The sequence below is a fragment of the Chlamydomonas reinhardtii genome (assembly GCF_000002595.2).
Source record: "Chlamydomonas reinhardtii strain CC-503 cw92 mt+ unplaced genomic scaffold scaffold_42, whole genome shotgun sequence".
Classification (NCBI taxonomy): Eukaryota; Viridiplantae; Chlorophyta; class Chlorophyceae; order Chlamydomonadales; family Chlamydomonadaceae; genus Chlamydomonas; species Chlamydomonas reinhardtii.
Window position 1 is genome coordinate 1 of NW_025061555.1, and position 21,000 is coordinate 21,000.

At 61.3% G+C, this 21,000-nt stretch overlaps 3 protein-coding genes across 3 annotated transcripts; all 3 read left to right on the forward strand.

Moving 5' to 3' along the window:
* On the forward strand, positions 1-1,490 carry CHLRE_42g760347v5 (uncharacterized protein; the record flags this gene model as incomplete). Its single annotated transcript, XM_043073046.1, has 1 exon — positions 1-1,490. A coding segment is annotated over one exon (683 nt), but the record flags the coding sequence as incomplete, so codon positions are not given.
* Positions 1,491-2,005: 515 nt separating this feature from the next.
* On the forward strand, positions 2,006-7,837 carry CHLRE_42g760397v5 (uncharacterized protein). The gene is made up of 3 exons (XM_043073047.1): positions 2,006-2,758; positions 3,593-4,616; positions 4,795-7,837. The coding sequence occupies exons 2-3, from the start codon at positions 3,640-3,642 to the stop codon at positions 5,549-5,551; spliced, it is 1,734 nt and encodes a 577-aa protein (XP_042914026.1). The 5' UTR covers positions 2,006-2,758; positions 3,593-3,639; the 3' UTR covers positions 5,552-7,837.
* Positions 7,838-10,655: 2,818 nt separating this feature from the next.
* CHLRE_42g760447v5 (uncharacterized protein) lies at positions 10,656-18,165 on the forward strand. Its single transcript, XM_043073048.1, has 11 exons — positions 10,656-11,165; positions 11,404-11,941; positions 12,236-12,328; positions 12,611-12,691; positions 12,984-13,105; positions 13,285-13,353; positions 13,495-13,556; positions 13,729-13,840; positions 14,051-14,150; positions 14,447-14,690; positions 14,784-18,165. The coding sequence occupies exons 1-11, from the start codon at positions 10,804-10,806 to the stop codon at positions 15,311-15,313; spliced, it is 2,313 nt and encodes a 770-aa protein (XP_042914027.1). The 5' UTR covers positions 10,656-10,803; the 3' UTR covers positions 15,314-18,165.
* Positions 18,166-21,000: the final 2,835 nt, after the last annotated feature.

A 21,000-nucleotide genomic window follows, 5' to 3' on the forward strand; every position in this document is an offset into this window, starting at 1 on the left:
CGCTCTTTGGCGGCCTGTTCGGCAGCGGCAGCCGCGGCGCCTCCGCCGTGTGCGCCAAGCCGGCGCAGCAGGCGCTGCAGGGCCCTGGCAGCGCAGGCGGCAGCTGTGTCGCTGCCGAGTTCGCCGCCCCTTGCGGTGCTGCGGCGCCGGAGGCGGAGCAGGAGGAGTCGTGCTGCGACGACGGCGCGGATGAGATGGAGGCCGGCGACTGCGACGCTGGCTTTAGCGTGCCGGCGATGAAGGAGTCAGTGGCGCGGCGCTCGCGCTCCTGCTCCGCGTCGCCGCCGGCCGCTGCCGCGGCGCCGGCGGAGCGCCAGCTGCGTGGCTCCGAGCTCCTGGCTTTCCTGAACCTCAAGCGCACCACGCAGGGCTACTGGGCCGCCGGCCCCGAGCTGGCGGCGGCGCTGGGCGTGCCGGTTGTGGACCTGACATCCGCTGCGGGTGCTGCCGGCAGCGGCGGCAGCACCGCAGCAGTGCTGCGCCCCGCCGGTCTGACCGACGACGCCTGGGCGACTGTGGTCGTGCTGGCTGTGCTGCGGCGCTGCCTGGCGGCTCAGCGGGAGGTGTGGGCGGACATGGAGGCCAAGGCGCTGGCATGGCTGGCGGCGGCATGGCCGGAGGGCGGCCGCAGCGTGGGAAGCACCGTCATGGCTCTGGCAAAGGCGCTGACGGTGGAGGCTTGAGCAGGCAGGCGTTTAGGGTGCATTGTCGTGCGCCCTAATGTATGTGTCGGTGTGTCACTGCCGCATATGGTATGCGGCTGTGGCTGAAAGAGTTGCCTTTTCACATTGCATTCTTTATTTTTGATTACAAATAAGAGGCACATAGACAGCTCTGTCCGCACGCTGCAGCGTATTGTTGTTTTACTGAGGATATCAGGTGGCTTAGGGCAAGGTCGAGCTCTTGCTGTGTGCATGTGTATTTGTGTGTCCGTGTGTGTGCCCGTGTCTGTGTGTGTGTGTGTGTGTGTGTGTGTGTGTGTGTGTGTGTGTGTGTGTGTGTGTGTGTGTGTGTGTGTGTGTGTGTGTGTGTGTGTGTGTGTGTGTGCGTGTGTGTGTGTGTGTGTGTGTGTGTGTGCGTGTGTGTGTGTGTGTGTGTGTGCGTGTGTGTTAGGAAACACGAGATGTGTAAGTGTATGTGTGTGTGTGTCAAAGAGCACAAGGAAAGCAAAGTATGTGTGCGTGTGGTTAGAAGTTTGTGTGCACGGTCTAGCGTGCACTCGTGTAGCCGCGTGGTGTCGGCGAGTGCACAGTGTAGGACAGTGCACCATGTGTTGTGGCCGGTCGCTGAGAGCATTGCGCTTGTACATACGATATGTGTGCAGAACCGGACATATGATTGCTGCTGATTGCTCCCCATCAATGAAGGCACGAGCTGAACAAGTGGATAAGCAGTACATGATGTATTGATGTTGCCGTAAGAGCGAACGGGAACAGGGCACTTGATACGGTATCCCGGAAGGAGATGCCGCCCTGTAAAATCCATGGTTACTGCCGCCTACTGTGCCTTTCCCTCTGAATCAAGAATGACTACGCGCATACTGCCGTGCCCTCCACTGCAGCTCTTGGTGCACTCCGCCGCGGCTCTGCCCTGTCCGTCGCCTGACGTTTCTGCCGCCTCCACACGGTGTAAAGCAGCCTAGATGCCAAACCTCGAACGAGGCAGAAACCAACCCACATTGCAGCGCCGCAGCGTGCGTTCGGCCGTTTATCAGCGAACCTTCTACCGTATCTGGCGACGGTTGAGACTTGAGAGCACACCTACGACAGTGTTCACCGAGTGGCCACGTCCGCCAGCAGCGGGTGCGTGCCCGCTTAGTGGTGCGGGAGTTGTGCAGCGGCCTTTAATAGCCACAAACACAACTACCGCATCCAGGAAACGAAATTGTTTGAGAGGACTGCGGCACGCGCGGGCGACCATCTCGTCGAGCTGTCTGACAGCACACTTAGGGGACGGTTTCGTATACCCATGCATTATGTTATTGTAAAAACTCATAGTGCGTGCTGGTACAACTTCAGCATCTAGTTTATAGCGAGGTTGTAGAATACTGCCGTGTGACGGCAGAGGAGCACGAGAAAAGAGCCCGAGTTTCGGCACGAGGAGCGCGCTTCCTCGAACTTGAAAATGACCTCTGACTTCACATAGGCAGCAGGATTACTGGAAGCTCAGCCGGACGAGCAGGGCCGAGTGCGATGGCGGGGCACAACTGTGACCAGCTGAGGCTGAGTCTTAGTGGCCTCACCGCCCTAGCTTTCCTGGCTTTCTGTGCCGTCAAAGTGGAGGCATGGGGCTACCATGGAGCACGAAGCTTGCCTGGGCTCGGCCGGCGTGTTGTCGCAGGGACAAGTTTTGACCTGCTCTCAGCGCTTGAGGACCCGAGCATTGACAGGATAGTATTAACGGGTGATCTCGTTCTCGACAAGCGCGTCTTCAGCTCGGACAGCGAGGTGAGAAGAAAAACGTTCCGCGCGCAGCGAGCGTCCTTCTGGAGCTGCTTCCTGCTGATTTGAGTAACTCATAATAATGTGGAATACATCGCTGCTTTCCGTGATGCACATGATGGTTACTTCCGTATGCCTGAGCCGCGTCACCAAGACTGGAGCTGACACCCCGTTCCTGCGGGCCCCTTCTTGTGCTGTCCCCTCCTGTCCCGTCCTGCAACAACACGTCTTTCCGCTACACATTCGGCGCAATGTGACTATCAAAAGTATCCTGACTAGCGAAGCGTTCGCGAGTCTGGACTTTCGGTACCTGTCAGGTAGGCTGGCGTGGCCTAGCTACCGCGTTCTTGTGCGATACGGTATGGCCCTGCCCTGCCCGTCTGGGCCTTGGACATCTGGAAGGGCAGCGATGTACGGCAAAGTGTCAGCAGAGTCTCTAGGCTAGGGATTTTGGGCCTTGGTGCTGCGCGGGCGGGCGACGGGAGGCGTAATATGATGAGGAGCCGAAAGGGGGTGGTGCGTGCCGCAGTGCTGCATGTGAGCAGCATGTCGCATCAGCGTGGGTGTAGTCCTCATCTTCTGGGTACTCCACAAGAACTGTGAGTTGTTTGCAGCCTAGTGAGAAGAGTCGGCGGGTGCGAACAAAGGCCGCAATTTATTTCAGCCATCTTGCATTCAGCCAGCAGCAACACGTCACAGCCACTGACCTACAGCGCCCTATGCCCCTCAAACCCGCTGCCTCCAAGCAGGCAAACTCCACTTAGCGCCGGGGGTTTGGCTGACGATCTACCGGCTGCGTGTGCGCGGCCTGACGGCCTCCTGTGCGCCCACCTTCCCCTTCGTCACCGTGTCACAAGGAGCGGGTGAGGAGCCGCCGTGGTCCCACAAATGCCACGCGCTTTGAGCGGTCATTCAAGGTTATGCGCATCGCTTGTGCTGGTCAACAGTTGCCTTTGCTGGTGTCACACAAAGCAGGGTTACGCCACACTGGATGGAGATACACCGCGCTAGGAGGCACAGGCAGCTGCTGCTATTGCTGTCAGGTTTAATTGCATGGGACCAAACCAGCGCGGCCGCCGTAACGCCGCCAATCACCGCCGACACGTTCTGTGACCCTTCCCTTGCCTTCCCCCAAAATATGATGCGAGCAGGCGTGGTATTTCGTGACTGTGTGCTTCATCGCTTGGCGTGTCTGCCCATGGACATGGTTTACGAGAGCATCATTCACGGTGGCGAAGTGAGCCATGGTGACGGAAGCGGCCAGAAGCTGCGGGAAGGTGCCGGAAAGCTGGCTCCGCCGCCGCCGCCAGGGCACTCGGCGGCGGCAGGGAGAGCGGGAGGTGGCGGCGGCGGCAGCAGGGTGAAGGGCAGTGGCGAGGACAGTGCGGGGGAAGAGCGTGGCACGGCGGCCGTGACGTTGGGTCCGACAGAGGTGGAGTTGGTGCAGCGCTACTGCTTCAGTGCGGTGCAGGGTGGGCGCTACTGCCGCCCACAGGCGCTGCAGCTGCACCGCTACGTCTACGCCACGCCCGTGCCCACGGCGCTGCTACAGCCGCCGCAGTCTGGCGCCGCCGCGGTGGCGCCGACCGGCGCGGCGGCTGTAGCAGGCGCGGATGGCGCGGCGGTAGTAGCCGATCCAGTTCCTGTAGGCACGGCTGGTCCGGGCGGGGCCGCAGCTACAGCCGCGGCAGCTGCAGCCGCGGCAGCTACTGCCGCGGCGTTCACGCTTGTGGCCGAGGACACGGTAATGGTGTGTGATCACCCCGTGAGCGCAGCGTGTGTGCGCGACAATGGCCCCGAGTTCTGCGTTAAGCGGGAAATCGCGGCTCGCCTGGCGGCGGAGGAGCGACAGAGCTCCAGCCTGGCGGCAGCCGTTGGCGCAACCGTCGCGGTTACGGCGATGGCGGTTGGCTGGTGGGTGCTGGCGGCGCGGCGGCGCAGCAGGAAGGCCGCGGCGGCGGCGGCGGAGGAAGAGGCGGCAGCCGCCCAGGAGCAGCAACGGTTGTGGGCGCATTCGGCGGCTGTGGCAGCTGGGGAGTCTGGCGGGACCGAGGTGCAGCAGGCTCTGGAGGTGTTGCTGCGGCAGCTGGCGGTGGCGGGTGACAGCGCGGCGCCGTCGGCGTCGGCCGCGCCGTCCACCAGCGGCGATGGGCGCTTCGTGCGCATGTCCGGCAGGTACGTACCTTCGCAGTACAACGTTGGTTGTCTTGCGATTGATTGAACGTCACACACATGCTAATTCTTGTCGATTGGGCTTTGATGGGCAGACGGTTGAGCTCGATACGATTGCATCATTCGCTTGCAGAGGGACCTCACAACCCCCAAATGCGCTTCCCTTTATCTGTTTTCACAGCTCAAACTCCCGCACGACCTCGCGCAACCCCTCCCGCACCGTGTCGCGGACCTCCACGCGCAACCCCCTCGACGCCGGTGCTGGCGGCGGCGCCGCCGCCGCCGCAAGCGGTCTCGCCGGCCCTACCAGCAGCTCCGTCTTTTCGGCCGTAAGCCAGACGACCAGCGCCAACCAACATGCCGCACTGGCGCTGGCGCTGGCGCCGGCGAACAACAGCAACAGCAGGAGCAGCGCTGCCCTCGGCACCGGCGGCGGAAGCGGCGCGCCGCCATCAGCGGTGTCGGTCGCCGCGGCGGCGCTGGCTGCGGCGGTCGCGAACGCGAACGCAAATGCTAACACCGGCTCGGGCGCGGGCACAGGCGCGGCCGCACAGGTTGTTAAGCGGTCTTCCGGACGGACAGGAGCGACGCAGTCCGTCCCTACCAGCGGCGCAACATCCGGGACGGGTGTCGGCGGCGCCGCCGCCACAGTGCCGTACGCACCGCACGACAGCGTTGCGCCGATTGACCCTGCCATGCTACTGGCAGCGGACCGGCTGGGACGGCGGATGCATGCCCAGGGCGGCAAGGGCGAGGTGGCCTCTCCCAACGCAAACACACAAGGCATGAGCGCGAACTCACACACGACGGCCACGCCGGCGACGGCCACCAGCGCCGATGCGGATGAGCTGGCGGCGCTGGTAGGGGCGACGGCACGCTCTAGTGCCGGCGGTCTGCTGAAGCCGGCTGCAATCGAGACGCAGGGTAGGTGGGCGTAAAGATGCCGCACGTGGGCACGTGGGACTCATGTGTTGTGTGCCGGCAAGAGGTTATGCAGAGTTATGCGCTGACTTATCGCAGCGCAGTGGAGATAAGTCTAGTTATTGCGACGTAACTGCCGTGTTGCGTTAGAGTCACGCACGGCGCAGGACGCTCGGGTACGTGCCTGTGCATGGGGCCGAACCGAGCTGGGTCTTGTACGCGTCAGGAGCACACGGCGCCTTATCTGCCGTTGTGCTTCTGTACTGTATTTCGGATCGTCCCTCTGCCGGGACGGTGACCTCAGTGTGTCGCACTTAAACGTTCCCTACATTTCTGGACTTTCTTTGCAATCCTATACCTGGTTCTAACTATACTTTACCATGTCTGGACCGAATAAGCGTTTAATATATACTCAGACGGAGTTGCAGCGTTTTGTTGCGCGATCCTGCTCAATGGAACCCCTTAGCTTGATCACGCTCGCTCTCTGATCGTAAGGGAATGCCCTTCGACGCTTCTCTGGCGCTTTGGACCACGCTTTGGTTCGGGGGCCGCATTCGGGAGCAAATCGGAGCAGAGCGGAGCTTTCAAGCGGAGCAAAGGCGCGCGAAGCGTTGCGGACAAGGCGTTCGGCAAGTCGCTGAAAGCAAAAGGGCATGCACAGCTGTGCGGGCGGGCTACTTGCTTGCCATGCGGGTCCTGCTTGCCGTGCCTTCGTGTCTACCCGTCGCTTTACAGTTCACAGCTTTGTGCAATACCTTTCCACATCTTCCATCGTGCCACCCCCACCTCCCCAAGACCCTCAGGACTTTTGGCGCGGTACTTCCCCTGTCTGCCTATCCAGGCCGCAGGGCCCGCGTGCCCTTGGGGAAAGGGCGTGTGTGCCGTTGGGATCCGGCCTGTGCGCCGCAAGCAACGGGCTTTGCGCCCTTGCCTTATGGACAATGGACGGCATACGTGCCCTTATGATACGGCCTGTGTGCCGCAAGCAATGGGCTCCGCGCCCTTGCTTTATGGACAATGGACGGCATACGTGCCCTTATGATACGGCCTGTGCGCCGCAAGCAATGGGCTCCGCGCCCTTGCTTTATGGACAATGGACGGCATACGTGCCCTTATGATACGGCCTGTGTGCCGCAAGCAACGGGCTCCGCGCCCTTGCTTTATGGACAATGGACGGCATACGTGCCCTTATGATACGGCCTGTGCGCCGCAAGCAACGGGCTCCTCGCCCTTGCTTTATGGACAATGGACGGCATACGTGCCCTTATGATACGGCCTGTGCGCCGCAAGCAATGGGCTCCGTGCCCTTGCTTTATGGACAATGGACGGCATACGTGCCCCTATGATACGGCCTGTGCGCCGCAAGCAATGGGCTCCGCGCCCTTGCTTCATGGACAATTTACGGCGTACGTGCCCTCATGATACAGCCTGTGCGCCGCAGGCAACGGGCTCCGCGCCCTTGCTCCATGGACACTTCACGGCGTACGTGCCCTCATGATACGGCCTGTGTGCCGCAGGCAACGGGCTCCGCGCCCTTGCTTCATGGACAATGCGCCGCGTACGTGTTCTTATGATACGGCCTGTGCGCCGCAAGCAACGGGCTCCGCACCCTTGTTTTATGGACAATTCACGGCATACGTGCCCGTATGATGTGACCTGTGTGCCGCAAGTAACGGCTTCGCACCCTTGCTTTTGGGTAATAGATGGCATACGTGCCCTTATGATACGACCTGTGTGCCGCAAGCAACGGGCTCCACACTCTTGCGTTGTGGATTATAGACGGCATTGAAATGCTTACGTGCCTTCGTTGTACATGCCTTTGCGTTGTGGACAATGTGTGGTCTGAGCGCCACGTTCGGATACGGCGTGTGTGCCGCCAGCAACAGGCTTTGCGCCTCGCATCATGTGTCTTGCGATATGGCCCGTGTGCCGCATGCAATTATGCTGCCTGCCCTGTCGTTATGGACGCTTCGACTTGTTGCGTGCCCTGCTGCGTGCCCTGTCGCAATACGCCTTGAGTGTACCGTGCACGGCAAGCCTGCGCCTCGCTATTGCTTCGTGTTGACAACGGAGCGGGCTTACGTGATCATGCGTCACCCTGTACGTCTTGAGGTCCGCACGCACATCATACTATCACGCGGCATCACCCTTGTAGTTTGGCTGACGCACCCCAAGCCAACCTATATGCATTCGATGTGTGCGCTAGGCCCAAGTGCCGAATTTGTTTTTCCGGATATTTCGCCCTCAGTGAGCGATGTGGAGTTTTGTGCAGTTCGGCCAGCATGCTATTGCCCAGCCAATAACAATACCGCATGACGCATAAGCATGCCTTCGTGCCCTGCACCAGGCATCGGACGCTGTGTCACGCAGTGAGCCCGACCCTGCGCAACCAACATTTTGTTGCGAGATACGGTCGGAGCTGGGATTACAGCCTGCCTGGTGGGTTTGGATGGCGCCCGTGTGTTCGGCTGGGCTGTTGCTGCTCGCGGTGGGGCCCACCACCAAGTCACGGCACCCATCCGCCCTCCCCTCTTGTTGGCCCACCCGCCTGTACACATGCCAGTCACCCGCTCGCCATCCTGTGAAAGCGGGTAGCCGACTTGGCAAGCGCTTTTCCTGACACTTGGCGCAGGTTTGAGTGGGATACCAGAATGGTCTGAATGTAGTTGTTGGATAACCAGTACACTGCGGTGTGTAGCTGGTTAGCGGGAGTGCCGTGCATGAAACACGCTACTCGACCCGCCATGCCCGCGCGATGGTACCACCAACCGTTCAACCCAGATCCATGCCGGGGTAGCATCGACCCCACAGTCAGACTGATAGCTCCTATCCAGGTGTCAGGCGCCATGTATGTATCTGTGGACGCGTCAAGCTGGCTTGTGCCGTAGCGTTGGCCGCCTGTATGGCACGCCCGGCATCTGTGTCACGTTATGGCCTCATGCTTACCGTAGTCACGCGGCTTGCGTGCTGTGCGGCACGCTCCCTGCCAATCCTTCAGGACATGTATGCATACATGTTACTTCGTCAGAGCCATAGCAGGGGCAGCGTGTTCTGTCAATGCCTCATGAACCCAGAGACCCAAGCCAACGTACGCATTAGTTCCGCAACGCACGTCAATGCCAACTGTATGTGTCGCCTGCCCACTCGCGAGTGGACGCCTAGGGTACCAACCTTGGTTCCCTTCAGCCCCGGCCTTACTTCACCCGGCGGGGCAATTACTTATCACCGAAGTGCTAGGAGCAGTGTGCTATATGTCATTACTATTAAGTAAGAGCGTATGGCGACACAGGCTCACATGTGGGTAGCCAGGCTGACAGTGCCCTGCGGGCTTGGCAGTCGGCAGGCATCCCAACTCAGCCCGGCCTCCTCACAGCAGTACCACGACGTGCCCGTACGTGGTCGAGTGCGGAGTTTGGCTGCCGGCGTGGCTGTATCATCTCTCACATTGGATGACCCATCCGCCACTGCTGTTCAGTACTGGCACGTCCCTCGAGTCGCTCACCCACCGGCTCCGCCCAGCGTTCGCTCCCTTTCGCTGGGCCGGGGCCCGTGGCGCATCCAACCCGCCATCGCGGCCCCGAGTGCTCCTTATTTCCTCCCATCACTACGCCTTCTATCACTATAGATACATTGCGCGTTCCACGCGTGCCGGGTATCCTTCACCCCTCCGCGCCGCTCGACCAGGCCAGCCTTGCTGGGGTTGCTGAGGTGTTACCCTTCATGTTGCCCTCCCTGCTATTACGGTACACCCCACAGCCGCCGTGGCGTACGGTATCGGCACGTACGGGACATTGTGTGCATGCATCCCCGCGGCGTTTGGAGGCAAACATTCACGTGCGCGCCTGTCCTGCGTCCGCCGGGGTGATGCTATCTATGGGCGTACCTACTGCTTGATGGGTAGTGACTCTTATGCAAGACACTGCAAATCTCAAGCATGGCACCTAGCTAGCAAGAAAGAAATTAGTGTTCGTGGCCATGCTGCACGGCTGGGCATGGCTGCCCGCATCCTACACCACGACGACGCGGGTGAAGGGCAGGTTGCCGCGCGTGACTCGCGTACGTAAAACCGCTCTAGTGTTGCAACTCGCGCCTTCTCCTGCGTGGCGCATGTTGGCTAGCCTGTCCCAGCTTCGAGTCACGACGTTGTTATTATTCCCAAGGTTGTTCCGAGCAGCCTAAACGTCAACACGTGTTATGGCATGGCCCTGGGGGCCGGTAGAGAGTACCGAGGTCTCCAGTGGTTCGTGCCAACACGTGCCAACACGCACTGTTACCTTTCCTGGGCACACGGACGGCCACAGCTGCCCAGAAGCCACACACCTGAACAAGGATGCATGTGTTTCCCTGTAACGCCCCGGCGTCGTCTGCATGGCTGGCGCACGCGGGACAACGCATGTGTGTTTCTGTCGTGGCCATTGGTGCACCTGATACGTTTGTGAGTCTGGTATCATGGCCCTTGCAAAGCCAGTCGTGTTCCTATTGCTGCTTGTCTTCTGGTAGTGACCATTGGCCGCCCATGACCGACGGAGTGTGGCGCTGTCAGGCCCCGCGTTGGCGTCGCCCTGCGCCTGCAGCAGGTGCCGGCGGCGCCTCCGGCGGCGCTCATCCCCGCGTGATGGTGCTGCTCGTGCAGCCAATATCCCCAAGCACGAAGCTCGTTCTATTGACCGCTGTCGAGTGTGCAACTAGGACCGTACGTTCGTGCGCAAGCTAGGCGATGGGCGGAGCGCTCCGCGGTGTTCGAGACACATGATTTCGGTAGCGCAAGGGCACGAACGCCACCGCCATCACCGCCGACCGCACCTTGGTTTGCATGACCGGCCGTTGGGCCGAGCGCTTTGCGAGAAGAGCTGCATACGCGAAGCCAATCAAGCCCAGCCACCAGGGCTGCCGTCGCCCGCACCATGACCTCCCGGCGTTGAGGACTACTACCAAACTCTGGCAGCACTTTCGGCCACTAGTGCAACCTCAACACGGGCGGGCTGGGGCGGGCACGGCGGACTTGGTGGGGTTATCGGGAGCTGCGAGGCCGGAGGTAGGAGGCCGCTGAGGGCCACGAATGAGTTGCTAGGCCGCTTGAGGCATGAGTGGAGGCTATTGTCGGTTTGAGAGATTGGGATTGTCGTTTGGGGCCGTGGCGGTTTGTAACGCTACACGGCAGTAAGGAGTCAATAAGGGCACTCCAAACGCAAGCCACCTTTAATACCGACCAAATTGTATGCCTCAACCGCGTGTTCCCGCAGAGCGTATCGAGTCCCTGCGGCGCAGCATGCGCTCCGAGGGGCCCGCCATCCCTCTCAGCCCGGTCGGTGTCGGCGGCGGCGGCAGCAGCAGCTGGTACGGCAGTAGCGGCGGTACCGATGACTTGGAGATTACAGATCTGCTGGGGGCGGGCACGTTTGGCAAGGTGTTCAAGGGGTTTTGGCACGGCACGCTCGTGGCGGTTAAGCACATGGTCTTCCCACGTGGCGTGCTGCTGGCGGGCGCGGCGGTTGGCGGCACCGGCGGCGGTGGAGGGCTCGGCGGCAAGCCGGGCGCAGGTGGCGGCGCGGCGGGCGCGGTGCAGCTGCAGCTTGAGCGCATGGCTGCAATGGAGGCAGCCATTAGCACGAGCCTGTCCCACCCCAACGTGTGAGTGAGCATGGGCAAAATGGGTGCGTGTGGGATTTATGCGTGTGCACCGCACTGGCTGTGCGACACTGCTACAGGGGCTGCGAGCCGCGCAGTTCCCTCCTGCCTTGAGCATCGGCACTTCTATGGTTACAGGGCTCGGTAAGAGCGCCGCCCAAACGCGATGACGTGAATGTCCGCGTTGCTGTGTGCTGTGTGCTGTATGCGCCTCTCGCCACCCTTCTGCCCACCCCCGCAGCGTCCAGACCTATACCTGGCGAGTCACGCCGCTCGGGGACGCCGCGCAGCCCCACGATGCGCGCCACCACCCGGCATCAGCGCCCCGTCCCGGCCTTGGCGTCGGCCCAGGCGCCGGCCAGGGCCCCGCCCTGCGGCGCAGCACCGTCAGCGGCGTGGGCTCGGCCGGCACCGCCAGTGTGGAGGCCCAGACCCAGGAGGCCCTGCCACCGCTGGCGCTGGCTGGGCAGCGGCAGCAGCGCGCCTCTGACACGGGGCCGCAACAGGGCCCCGGGTCGCCCTTGGCGTGGCGGTCGCTTCCCGGCGGCGGCGGCGTCGCGGGCGAGGCCGGGGCACGTGGGCCGCCGCTGCCGCCGCGGCACCACTCCGGCGAGGGACAGCAGCAAGGGGGTCAGGGGGCGCAGTGGGGGGCCGTGGCGAGCCAGCAGCAGCAGCAGCAGCAGCAGCAGGAGGGGCACGCGGAGCCGTGCCTTCACTCCAACGCAGCGGCATTGGAGAAGGGCTTTGAGCTGTGCCTCATTCTGGAGCTGTGTGACATGGTGGGTGGCTGGCGGCGTGAAAGCGGATGGCGGCGGCGGGGCGGGTGGCGGTGGCGGGAGATAAGAGCTTTGCAGGGTGGGCTGGTACGGGCGGGGCCGGGCTGGTTGGAAGAGCGCGCGACCGTAGCTGCGAGAGGGTGTGCAGGAGCGACGGCCTGAGCTACGGCCTGAGCTACGGCCTGAGCTCATGCCCCAAATGCGGTGCCGCACGCGTGCAGCCCCTGCCCCGCACCCACCCATGCGCCACCCTGCCTCCATCGATCCGCACACACGCGTGCGCAACGGCGCGCGCAGGGCTCTCTGCGCGACCACCTGGCCCGCGGCGGCTTCCGCTGCACACACGACCACGGCTCTGTGGACCACGGCGCAGTGCTGGACCTGGCCATGGTGGGGTGGGGCGGGTTACATTCATGGTTATTCAAGAAGTGAAGACGCAGGAGACGGGAGAGAGGGGGCGTGTGTGTGTGTGTGTGTGTGTGTGTGTGTGTGTGTGTGTGTGTGTGTCGTAGGTTTCAAAGGACTCACCGTGACCTGATTTTGTCGGGGCTAGGAGGCGGTGGTTGGCGCTTATGCCGAGGCCCCTGGCCGAGTCCGTGGACGTTGATCACCGTATGAGCAAACATGTGGGGGATCAGCACCTGACCCCAGGTCATAATCATGCAATTGCAGGACGTGGCTCGCGCGATGTCTTACCTGCACTCCAAGAACATTGTGCACTCCGACCTCAAGAGTCGCAACGTGCTGCTCAAGGTGCGAGGTGGAAGCTGCGTGTAGCTGCGTGCGGCGCTTGGGTGCTAGCTGGGGAGCACGAGCACTGCACTGGGATGTGTTGCAAAGGCGGGTTGGGACACGGGAAGGAGCGGCATTGCAGCGGATGAAAACCACAACCGTATACTAGCCGTGCCTGAGCCTTCCCACACGCCAGCATGTGCCATGAGCTCTTGGCCAAGGTGCGCTTGTCTAGAATGCCTTACCCGAGGTGCCCACGTTGGCGAGGTGCCCCCTGCAATCCGCCACCCGTTTCGCTCTCCCCTTTTCGCAGTCGCTGAGCGGCCCGCCCGGCTCTCACGGCCGCTGCTGCCCGCTGGTGGCCAAGGTGTCGGACTTCGGGCTTGCGTTCAAGATGGAGGGCGAGGAGACGCACGTATCGGGCATGTACCAGGGGTGAGTGGGGGCACGGGCCAGGGTCACCGGGTAGGGGTGAGCGTGCTAGGGGCGGTTGCTGAAGGGGGGAGGCACAAGAGCCAAGGATGCGGGAGCTTTACTGTAGTAGTACCATAATGCGCGGACACTTCAATCCGTAACCCCACGCCCTGCCGCTCACACCGCAACACGTCACGCAGCACGCTGGCCTGGAGCGCGCCGGAGCTCCTGATGGAGGGCCGCGTGTCCAAAGCCGCTGACGTGTACAGGTGAGGGCGGGGCAATCGGTCTGGCGACGGCAATTCTGACGCCCTGCCGAGGGCCCAGTCCCTGAGCTGAGCACTCCTGAATCTCCAACTCCCACCTGTACACACACACACACTCATACATACACACACACACATACACAGCTTCGGCGTCCTGCTGTGGGAGATGTACACGTGTGGCGAGGCATTCAAGGGCATCCCACGACGTAAGCACTTGCGGCCGTGCCCTTGCCGGTTTTGCCCTTGCTGTGCCCTTGCTTGTTTTGCCCTTGCTGCTCTCTTGCTGCTCTCTTGCTGCGCTCTTTCTGCTGCTTGCGTCCACGCACCTCGCACAACACATCGCAAACTGCCCCATTCACACACCGCTCCGCACCGCAGCGCTGCTGGCGGGCAAGGTGGTGGAGGGGCTGCGGCCCGACTTCCCGCCCGAGACCCCGCCCGAGTACATGCGGCTGGCGGCGGCGTGCTGGGGCCACGACCCGGCGCAGCGGTGAGGCCGGGCACACGAGGTCTGGTTCAATGGTGCCGCTGGGTGCCTGTCTGGTCGGCATAGGGTGCGGGATATGGGGGGCGTCAGATGCGTGAGCGCGGCAGCAGGCCGTAAGGCCGTGCCCTCCAGTGTTACCCCTCACGCGCCGCCGGTAACACTCTCATCTGCGTCCACACCTGGGCCCACACATCTCCCTCCACCCTACAACAGGCCCTCCTTTGATCAGGTGGTCAGGGAGCTGGCCTGCATGCGGGCGGCATGGGCGGGCGGGCGGCCGCCTACGGGTCAGCTGGGCTCCGTGAGCGCCCAGGTGTGTCCCCGGGGCTTGATCACGTGCAGCTGCTGTCGTGCGGATTCGGGAGAGGGCCCTGTCGTGTCGAGCCCCGTGCGTACGGCAGGCCCGCATGTTCACACGTGTCTGCATCCCAGTGGGCACGGCCGGGAAAACACCGCCCCCTACTTCGCTACACTTCTCTGTACCAATCGTTGCAACCCCCCCCCCCTGACAACTGATCATGAATGTAACCCCGCTGACAACCAGCCCCGACACTGCAGCTTTACACACTATAACTGCTGTGCCTTTGCCTTTGTGTATGTGAATATCAGGTGCAGCGACGTGATTCCTTGGCCCGCGTTAGCGCCAGCCGCGTGACCTCGGCTAGGGGTACGGCGGGCGGGCCGCCGCCGCCCACTCACGCCCTGCAGCTGCTCCAAGTCGCCAACCTCAGCAGCGGGGGCAACAACAAGAGGAGCAGCGGCCGCGACGGCGGGGCCGAAGCCAATGGCGGCGGCGGCGCGAGTCCGGGACCGTGGGCCGAGCAGCCGCGGGCAAACCATCTGCTGGACGAAGGTAAGGGGCAGGCAATGCGGTTGGCGGTTGGCCGCGGCCATTGCACAGTTTGCGGTGGCAGTTGGGCTGACGGTTACCGGTATGCGCGCGCAGGCAACAGCCACGATGGGCACGATGGTACTAGCAGAGAGGTGCCGGGGCAGGAATGGATTGGAGCGGGGGACGGCGACGGCGCTGGCGAGAGTGAGGACAGCCGGCGACGGCCGCTGCCGCTGCCGCTGCTCACCACAGCCCTTGGCAGCACCGGCACGGGCGTGGGCGACGGCTCGGGGGTGGCCAGGCCGCTTAAGCAGCAGCTGCTATCGCCGCCTGGCGGCGCAGCGGCGGTGGCTGCGCTGCGCCTCAAGGGCGCCTCGGTACGCCGCCGCACGCGGCAGGGACACCAGTCTGCCGCTGGGGAAGGCGTGCGCATGCTGTCAGCCAAGGATGCGTCGGCTAACTCGGATGCCGGCGGCAGCTACACGGGTAGTGGGGGACCGGACGGCAGCGAGGGCGGCCCACGCGCGCTTCTGGGCGTTGGTCTGGACACCGCTGACCTCATCGACAAGGAGCTGTTGGTGGTGGGCGGCGGCGGCGGCACGGGCACGGGCACCTTTGACGACAGCAGCATGTGGGGGCTGTAGCAGTGCGCTGCAGCAGAGGGCTGTAGCAGCGGCGCACTGCGCCTGCCAGCTTGCCTGCGGTCAATGCGGTTAGATCGGTAATTGCGGTGAATGCGAAGTCGTTGCATGCAATGAAGTCGTTCCATGCGGTCGAGTTGGTTTGGTGTGGTGGAAAGTTGGAGGCGTAATGTTACAGGGAATCCGCTGTAGTGCCTGGATGCGTAATAGGTTCTGTAGCCAACAAGCTAGTCCTTTTACTATTAAGTTAGCGTACAACATCCGCTAGGGAGGAAGGCGTGTGCGACGATGCTTAGGTACGGGAATGTGTATGGGTGGGAATGAACTAAATGGGAATGGTTTATGAGATGGGAAGGGAGCAACATGGCGACAACGGCAGCACTCTCAGCAGCACAGCGAAGAAGCAAGGGATTGTTGTGGTGTGTCTCAGTTCCTGCGCATACAATGGCAGAGTTGTCAAGGCAATGGGCATGCCAACGAGCAGTGTAAGGTTTGGACAGCGCCAATAAAGCTGTGCAGCCGTGGCTTGCTAAATGTTCTAGTACCTGAGGCGTTTGACGCGAAAATGACTGCATGGCATGTAGACCTGGTTTGGTCTTGAGAGGGGCATCGCGCCGTACTGAGAGCTGCTGAATCGCTGCAATAATGAGCAATGAGGCTGCTGGTTGGAAGCATGTTCGTGGGTGGAAGGTGACGGTGGGAGGCGCAATGGTGCAGGAGCCAGCATCAACACTGCACCTGCCATTGATGGGGAACAAAGACTGGCCTTGACGCCCTGTGCTCTGGGCAACTGCTTCACAGTCTGCTGGTAGGAGATGTTGAGATGACGGGCCCGCCTGTTGCAGCAGGCAGCAACGGTGTGTGGACGCAGAAAACCCAGGATGACAGTTGGAGGCAAACGGTTAACGTTTCTTTGCGACAGGTGATGCGATGCTACAATGTCTAGAACGTGCGCGCAGCGCTTGTGTTCGTGTCCTAAGCGCAAATGCCTCCCGTAACTTGGATGCCTTCAGGAGCGCCAGGTATAATTAGGGGACGGTATCGGATGTTGGGCTGACGCATGTTGTGTCGTAGTCAGGTGTGCCACGTACTGGGGATGCGGCGAGATTACTGTAGCGGGGTTTGGGGTGTGAGCCTAAACTGGCGTACGTGCATGTGTGGAATGCGGGCAAGAGCTCTCCACTTCAGCGATCATACTGTGAACACGAGCTCACCGGCTGGTGCGTGGTGGCGCGCTCGTTGCTATGGCTGTCCCTTGCATATATACACACATGTGCACGATGAGCTTTGTGGGCTGCACAATGCATGCATGTGAAATGTGCGCCGCAAGGTTTGCTTCGTGCTGTGTGGCTGGTGGCTACACGTCGTGGCGGCCTGAGCGTATGGCATGGCCATACTTGATGCATGAGTAGCATAGCACTATATTTGGGGCCGTGCGAAGGGAATGGCACGTGATGTGCGAATAACCGTAAACCAGACCATGATGTTGCAATATGATTACTTCATTGACGGCCGGCGGTACCTGTGGCGTGCCTGCTGCTGGTTTGGATGCTGGAAGATTTGGACATGGACACGATCTAGGGGTGCATGGCGCAGCTGCGTAGGGGCGCTCCGTATGGTTGTGGACCTGCAGTGCAGCTCCCGTGCCGCCAAACTGACCGCATCACACTGCATGGGGTCAGGGCGTTTCAGGGTGATTGGCGTGGCGCAGGAATTGCGTGTGAGCCACCGCGACTCGAGAGCGTGTGCGTTTTGGGTGCCCCGCCGGCAAGTTGATATAGAGAGAAAGATTTTGCAGGTTGTTGGGAATGCGTTGATCTTGGGGAGTTAGGGCACGGAGCTGAGGCGTGGCCATGTGGGTGCCTGTGTGCGGCTGTGGGGCATGCAACGGCCTCAAGCCTCAGGGGTAAGGTACTGATGTTTTATAGTCTGTGCTCAACTTGTGCGTGTTGGGCTAGACCAATGAAGGCATGGTAGGCCAGTAGGCAAGGTTCGTGCGCTGATATGTGGTTACCGGTATGCGCGCACTGCTGCGGCTCCGACTGGATGATAACAGTCGCGCACAGGACAGGGGGCGGGGGGGGGGGGCTAGAAACCCGCAGGCGCACCCCACCCTTCAAATGGAAAGAGCTTGACGAGAGCGTTTCGAATGCGCTTTCAGAGTTTAATCAGGTTAGTAATTGCGGAGATGTTTTGGGGGGCATGGGCATTACAGGAAGGGGGACCGAGCCGAACACAGCAAGCAGCAAAGCCAGGTAGCCAGCACGCTTGCCAACCATTATAGGAGCAGGAAACCCGCAAATATCTCGGTCCGGGTGATGCTGTTTTCGCCTTAGTAATCAGCCATGGTGACAGGTGGCGGGTCCAGCGCGTTCGGAAGCGGGCGTGCAGCATGGGCACGGAATGCGCCGTGCAGGGGCGGGGGGGGGGGGGCGTGGCAGCGAGCATTAAGTTTGGAGCATAAATCTGATGTTTTTGAGCCCTGAACCTTTGGGGCCGTGAAAAGCTATCTGGCAACGTCTTCAGGCGGCAGGTTGCCGCCGGCAACAACGCGGTTCTGGCCAGGGAAGGTGCTGAGGGAGGTGACAGGCGAGGTGTGCCGCGGGGGTGAGTAAACGGGTCCGACACAGGCGACCGGAGACCAGCGACGAAGCGGTTGTCGGCTGGTCGTAGCCGTATCCGTGATGTCGCCCCGTGAATTGCTAAGTGATCATGTTGTTGTGCACTGATGTGCCGTTGATATGTAGGGGCCAAAGCAACTGTCCCTTATTCATGTCGCTGATCAGCCTCCTTCTGCGTGCGTTCTTCGCTGTAGAAATCCTTATATATATTGTATGGTGTAACGCGACTACTTTGCAGGGCTATCGTGTGCCCATGCAGCGCTTGCAAAGCGCTTCCCCGCAAGCGAGCTAGCGCTGCCCCATTGAAGGATTGTGCCTTTCATGTTATCATGCATCTGTTGTTGTATCTGATCAGGGCAAAGCAGCATGAACAAGAGACCCCATGTTGCACCTTTTTTCCCTGTGCATATTTCCCGGCTCGCGTCAATGAATTTAGGGCTTTCATGATACAGTGATAACAGCGCAGTGGGTCTGCCGAGTAATGACGCGGTATTCAGACACCCCGTCTCGCGCCTTTTTTCCCTGTGCGCATTCTGCTAAATCTTTTGAGCCATGAACCTGCGGGCTGCGAATAGCTACCTGGACATCTCTTCAGGCGGCACTATCTCGCCGGCACTGCGCTGAAAATGATTAATTGTAATTCGCATCCATGTCGGACAGGCGCTCAGCGCCGAGACGTTGGCCTCGAAGTTCCATGGCGGCCCGCCGCGCGGGCGGCCGGTCGCGCGGGTTCTTCCTTGTAGCAGTTTCAGTGGCTTCTGTGTGTGCAGGTTGTGGGTGGCCCTAGTGGCCGCCCTTGACCCGGCGCAAAGACTCCAAGGCGCATTGGTGGCCTCGCATTTCTGGGCCTCTCCTTCGCGGGTGCCGGCGTCTTCGGAGCCCAGAGACCCTCGTCCCAGAGATTGACGGGGGAGCTTCGCTGGCACTGGTGCTGCGGCGTTGTAGGGGCCGGCTGGCCGCATTTCGGTTTGTGATGGCGCCCTTCGTCTCAGGAGCTGGCGTCGACAAGGAGCATGAGGCCTTCGTCCAGAGATAACGTTGGCGCTCCGTTATTGCTGGTGACTGTGATGTTGGGTGTTGGCATGCCGGGCATGTTGGTTCTTGCGTCGGCTTCTGGTGTTGCCTGCCGTTTGTGAGCCTTCGGGCTGATTTCAGACTCCAGACCGTGCCTTCGGCACAGACATACAGGCGGTTTGGGGCGTTGCCCTGTGTTGAGCCTTCGGGCTGGGACCAGAATGTGCCTCGGCACGCTCGCGAATTTGGGGCACTGCCCTGCAGATGTGCCTTCGGGCTGGGACATGCTGTGCCACCTGGCACCAGATATGAGCAGTGCTTTGCGTTTGATTAGGCGTCACTGGACTACATGCCCGGTGTGCCTGGTTTAGCGTCGGGTGCTGTAGACAGCGCTTCATGCGCAGACACGGGTTGCCGCAGGATGTGGGGCTTTGGCGGGCTTAGGCTTGGCTTCGACTCATGAGTGTTGCACCCGAGACACGCTTTATGCGAAGACCTATTGCACGGTTGTCGAAGGTCGGTAGCCAACTGGGGGGAGGGTGGTTTCCCTTCGGGCCGGAGATGGTCCCTCTTGACCTGGGTGCGGGGCACCCTTGCTTGGTCGGACTGTCCCTTCTTTGTAATGTCGCAATCATGTCGGACACGGGTTGCCGCAGGATGTGGGGCTTTGGCGGGCTTAGGCTTGGCTTCGACTCATGAGTGTTGCACCCGAGACACGCTTTATGCGAAGACCTCTTGCACGGTTGTCGAAGGTCGGTAGCCAACTGGGGGGCGGGTGGTTTCCCTTCGGGCCGGAGATGGTCCCTCTTGACCTGGGTGCGGGGCACCCTTGCTTGGTCGGCCTGTCCCTTCTTTGTAATGTCGCAATCATGTCGGACTGTCCCTTCAATTGTAATTCGCATCCATAACGAAGCTACAATAAACAGGTTAACAGGACCGGAAGCGCAGGATCCACCGAAGCAACTGGAGCCGCCCCAACTCATCCCATAACACCAAAAGCACCGCCACACGGAGCCCAGGTGAAAACCTAGAGCCACCCCGCAAGCCCTCAGCAAACAACCGCCCGCAACTGGTGAAGGGCACCACGGCAGCCTAGCATGCCTCGCCTATGCCTCGCTGAGCCCGGCTGGTAATCCCGCCCTCGAGTTGTACCCGTGTGGGTCCCGCACGTTAACAGGGCTGTCGTCAAGTAGGCTGCTAGTGTCTGAAGGCTGGCCGCCTGACCGCCTGACCGATGGTCCCTGCATTCCCAACCCGGACCTATCCCCTCCTCTAATACCGCCATCGTCCACATAGCAACATCCACAGTGGTGGGGCGCGGGAAGCCGCTCATTGCTGGCCCAGCCGCCTGACTTCGCTCTCACTCTCAGCCTCTCGCTCACTCCCACACCGTAGATGGAGCCACTTTCTATCGGTCTGCCTTGCATACAGTGTCAAGTCATCGTTATGCCATGCAACACGAAAGTGGTGTGCGATAAACAACGCGAGTCTATATGCTGAAGTCTGACCGCGGGGCCCTTGGCCCCTTGCCTTTCTGTGGCCCATCCAATTAGTTCTGCTTCTAGCCACTGACTCAGTACTCACTCGGCGCTGCTGATCGCTCGATTCAGCATGCAGCACTCGACCATGCACACTTGCACAGCGTGTGGGCGCACCGTGCCATGCTTCTACACCCGTGAGTAACCCCTGGCCGACTGCATCAGGACTCAATACGTACGGCTCCCACTCGCACTCACTCGCTACCCGAGGACCCCCGCCCAGCTCTGCTGAACACCCTACATATCTTTCGGGCACCTAACCACGACATGCATGCTTCACCCAAAAACCATGCAATGGGCCACCCGCCCTACACGCGAACCTCGCCTGCCGTGCCCTGCATGGCAGACCAGCCATGACTGGCATACCGTACCAGAACTGTGGACGCCCGCAGCGGGCCAGACATGGGGCGCGAGCCCCTCCTGCTGCGTTCACACTAGCACTTTTAACATGCATGCGATGTGCACGAATTTGATTGTGTAAGAACGCGCCCCTCAATTCATTACCATCACGCTGGGC

Excerpts from the sequence above, each read along its gene's own strand:
- CHLRE_42g760397v5 (XM_043073047.1), top strand. The coding sequence starts at position 3,640 with ATGGACATGGTTTACGAGAGCATCATTCACGGTGGCGAAGTGAGCCAT. Across the intron at positions 4,617-4,794 it reads TTCGTGCGCATGTCCGGCAG|CTCAAACTCCCGCACGACCT; the intron begins GTACGTACCTTC and ends CTGTTTTCACAG.
- CHLRE_42g760447v5 (XM_043073048.1), top strand. The coding sequence starts at position 10,804 with ATGCGCTCCGAGGGGCCCGCCATCCCTCTCAGCCCGGTCGGTGTCGGC. Across the intron at positions 11,942-12,235 it reads TTCTGGAGCTGTGTGACATG|GGCTCTCTGCGCGACCACCT; the intron begins GTGGGTGGCTGG and ends CGGCGCGCGCAG. Across the intron at positions 12,329-12,610 it reads CAGTGCTGGACCTGGCCATG|GACGTGGCTCGCGCGATGTC; the intron begins GTGGGGTGGGGC and ends ATGCAATTGCAG.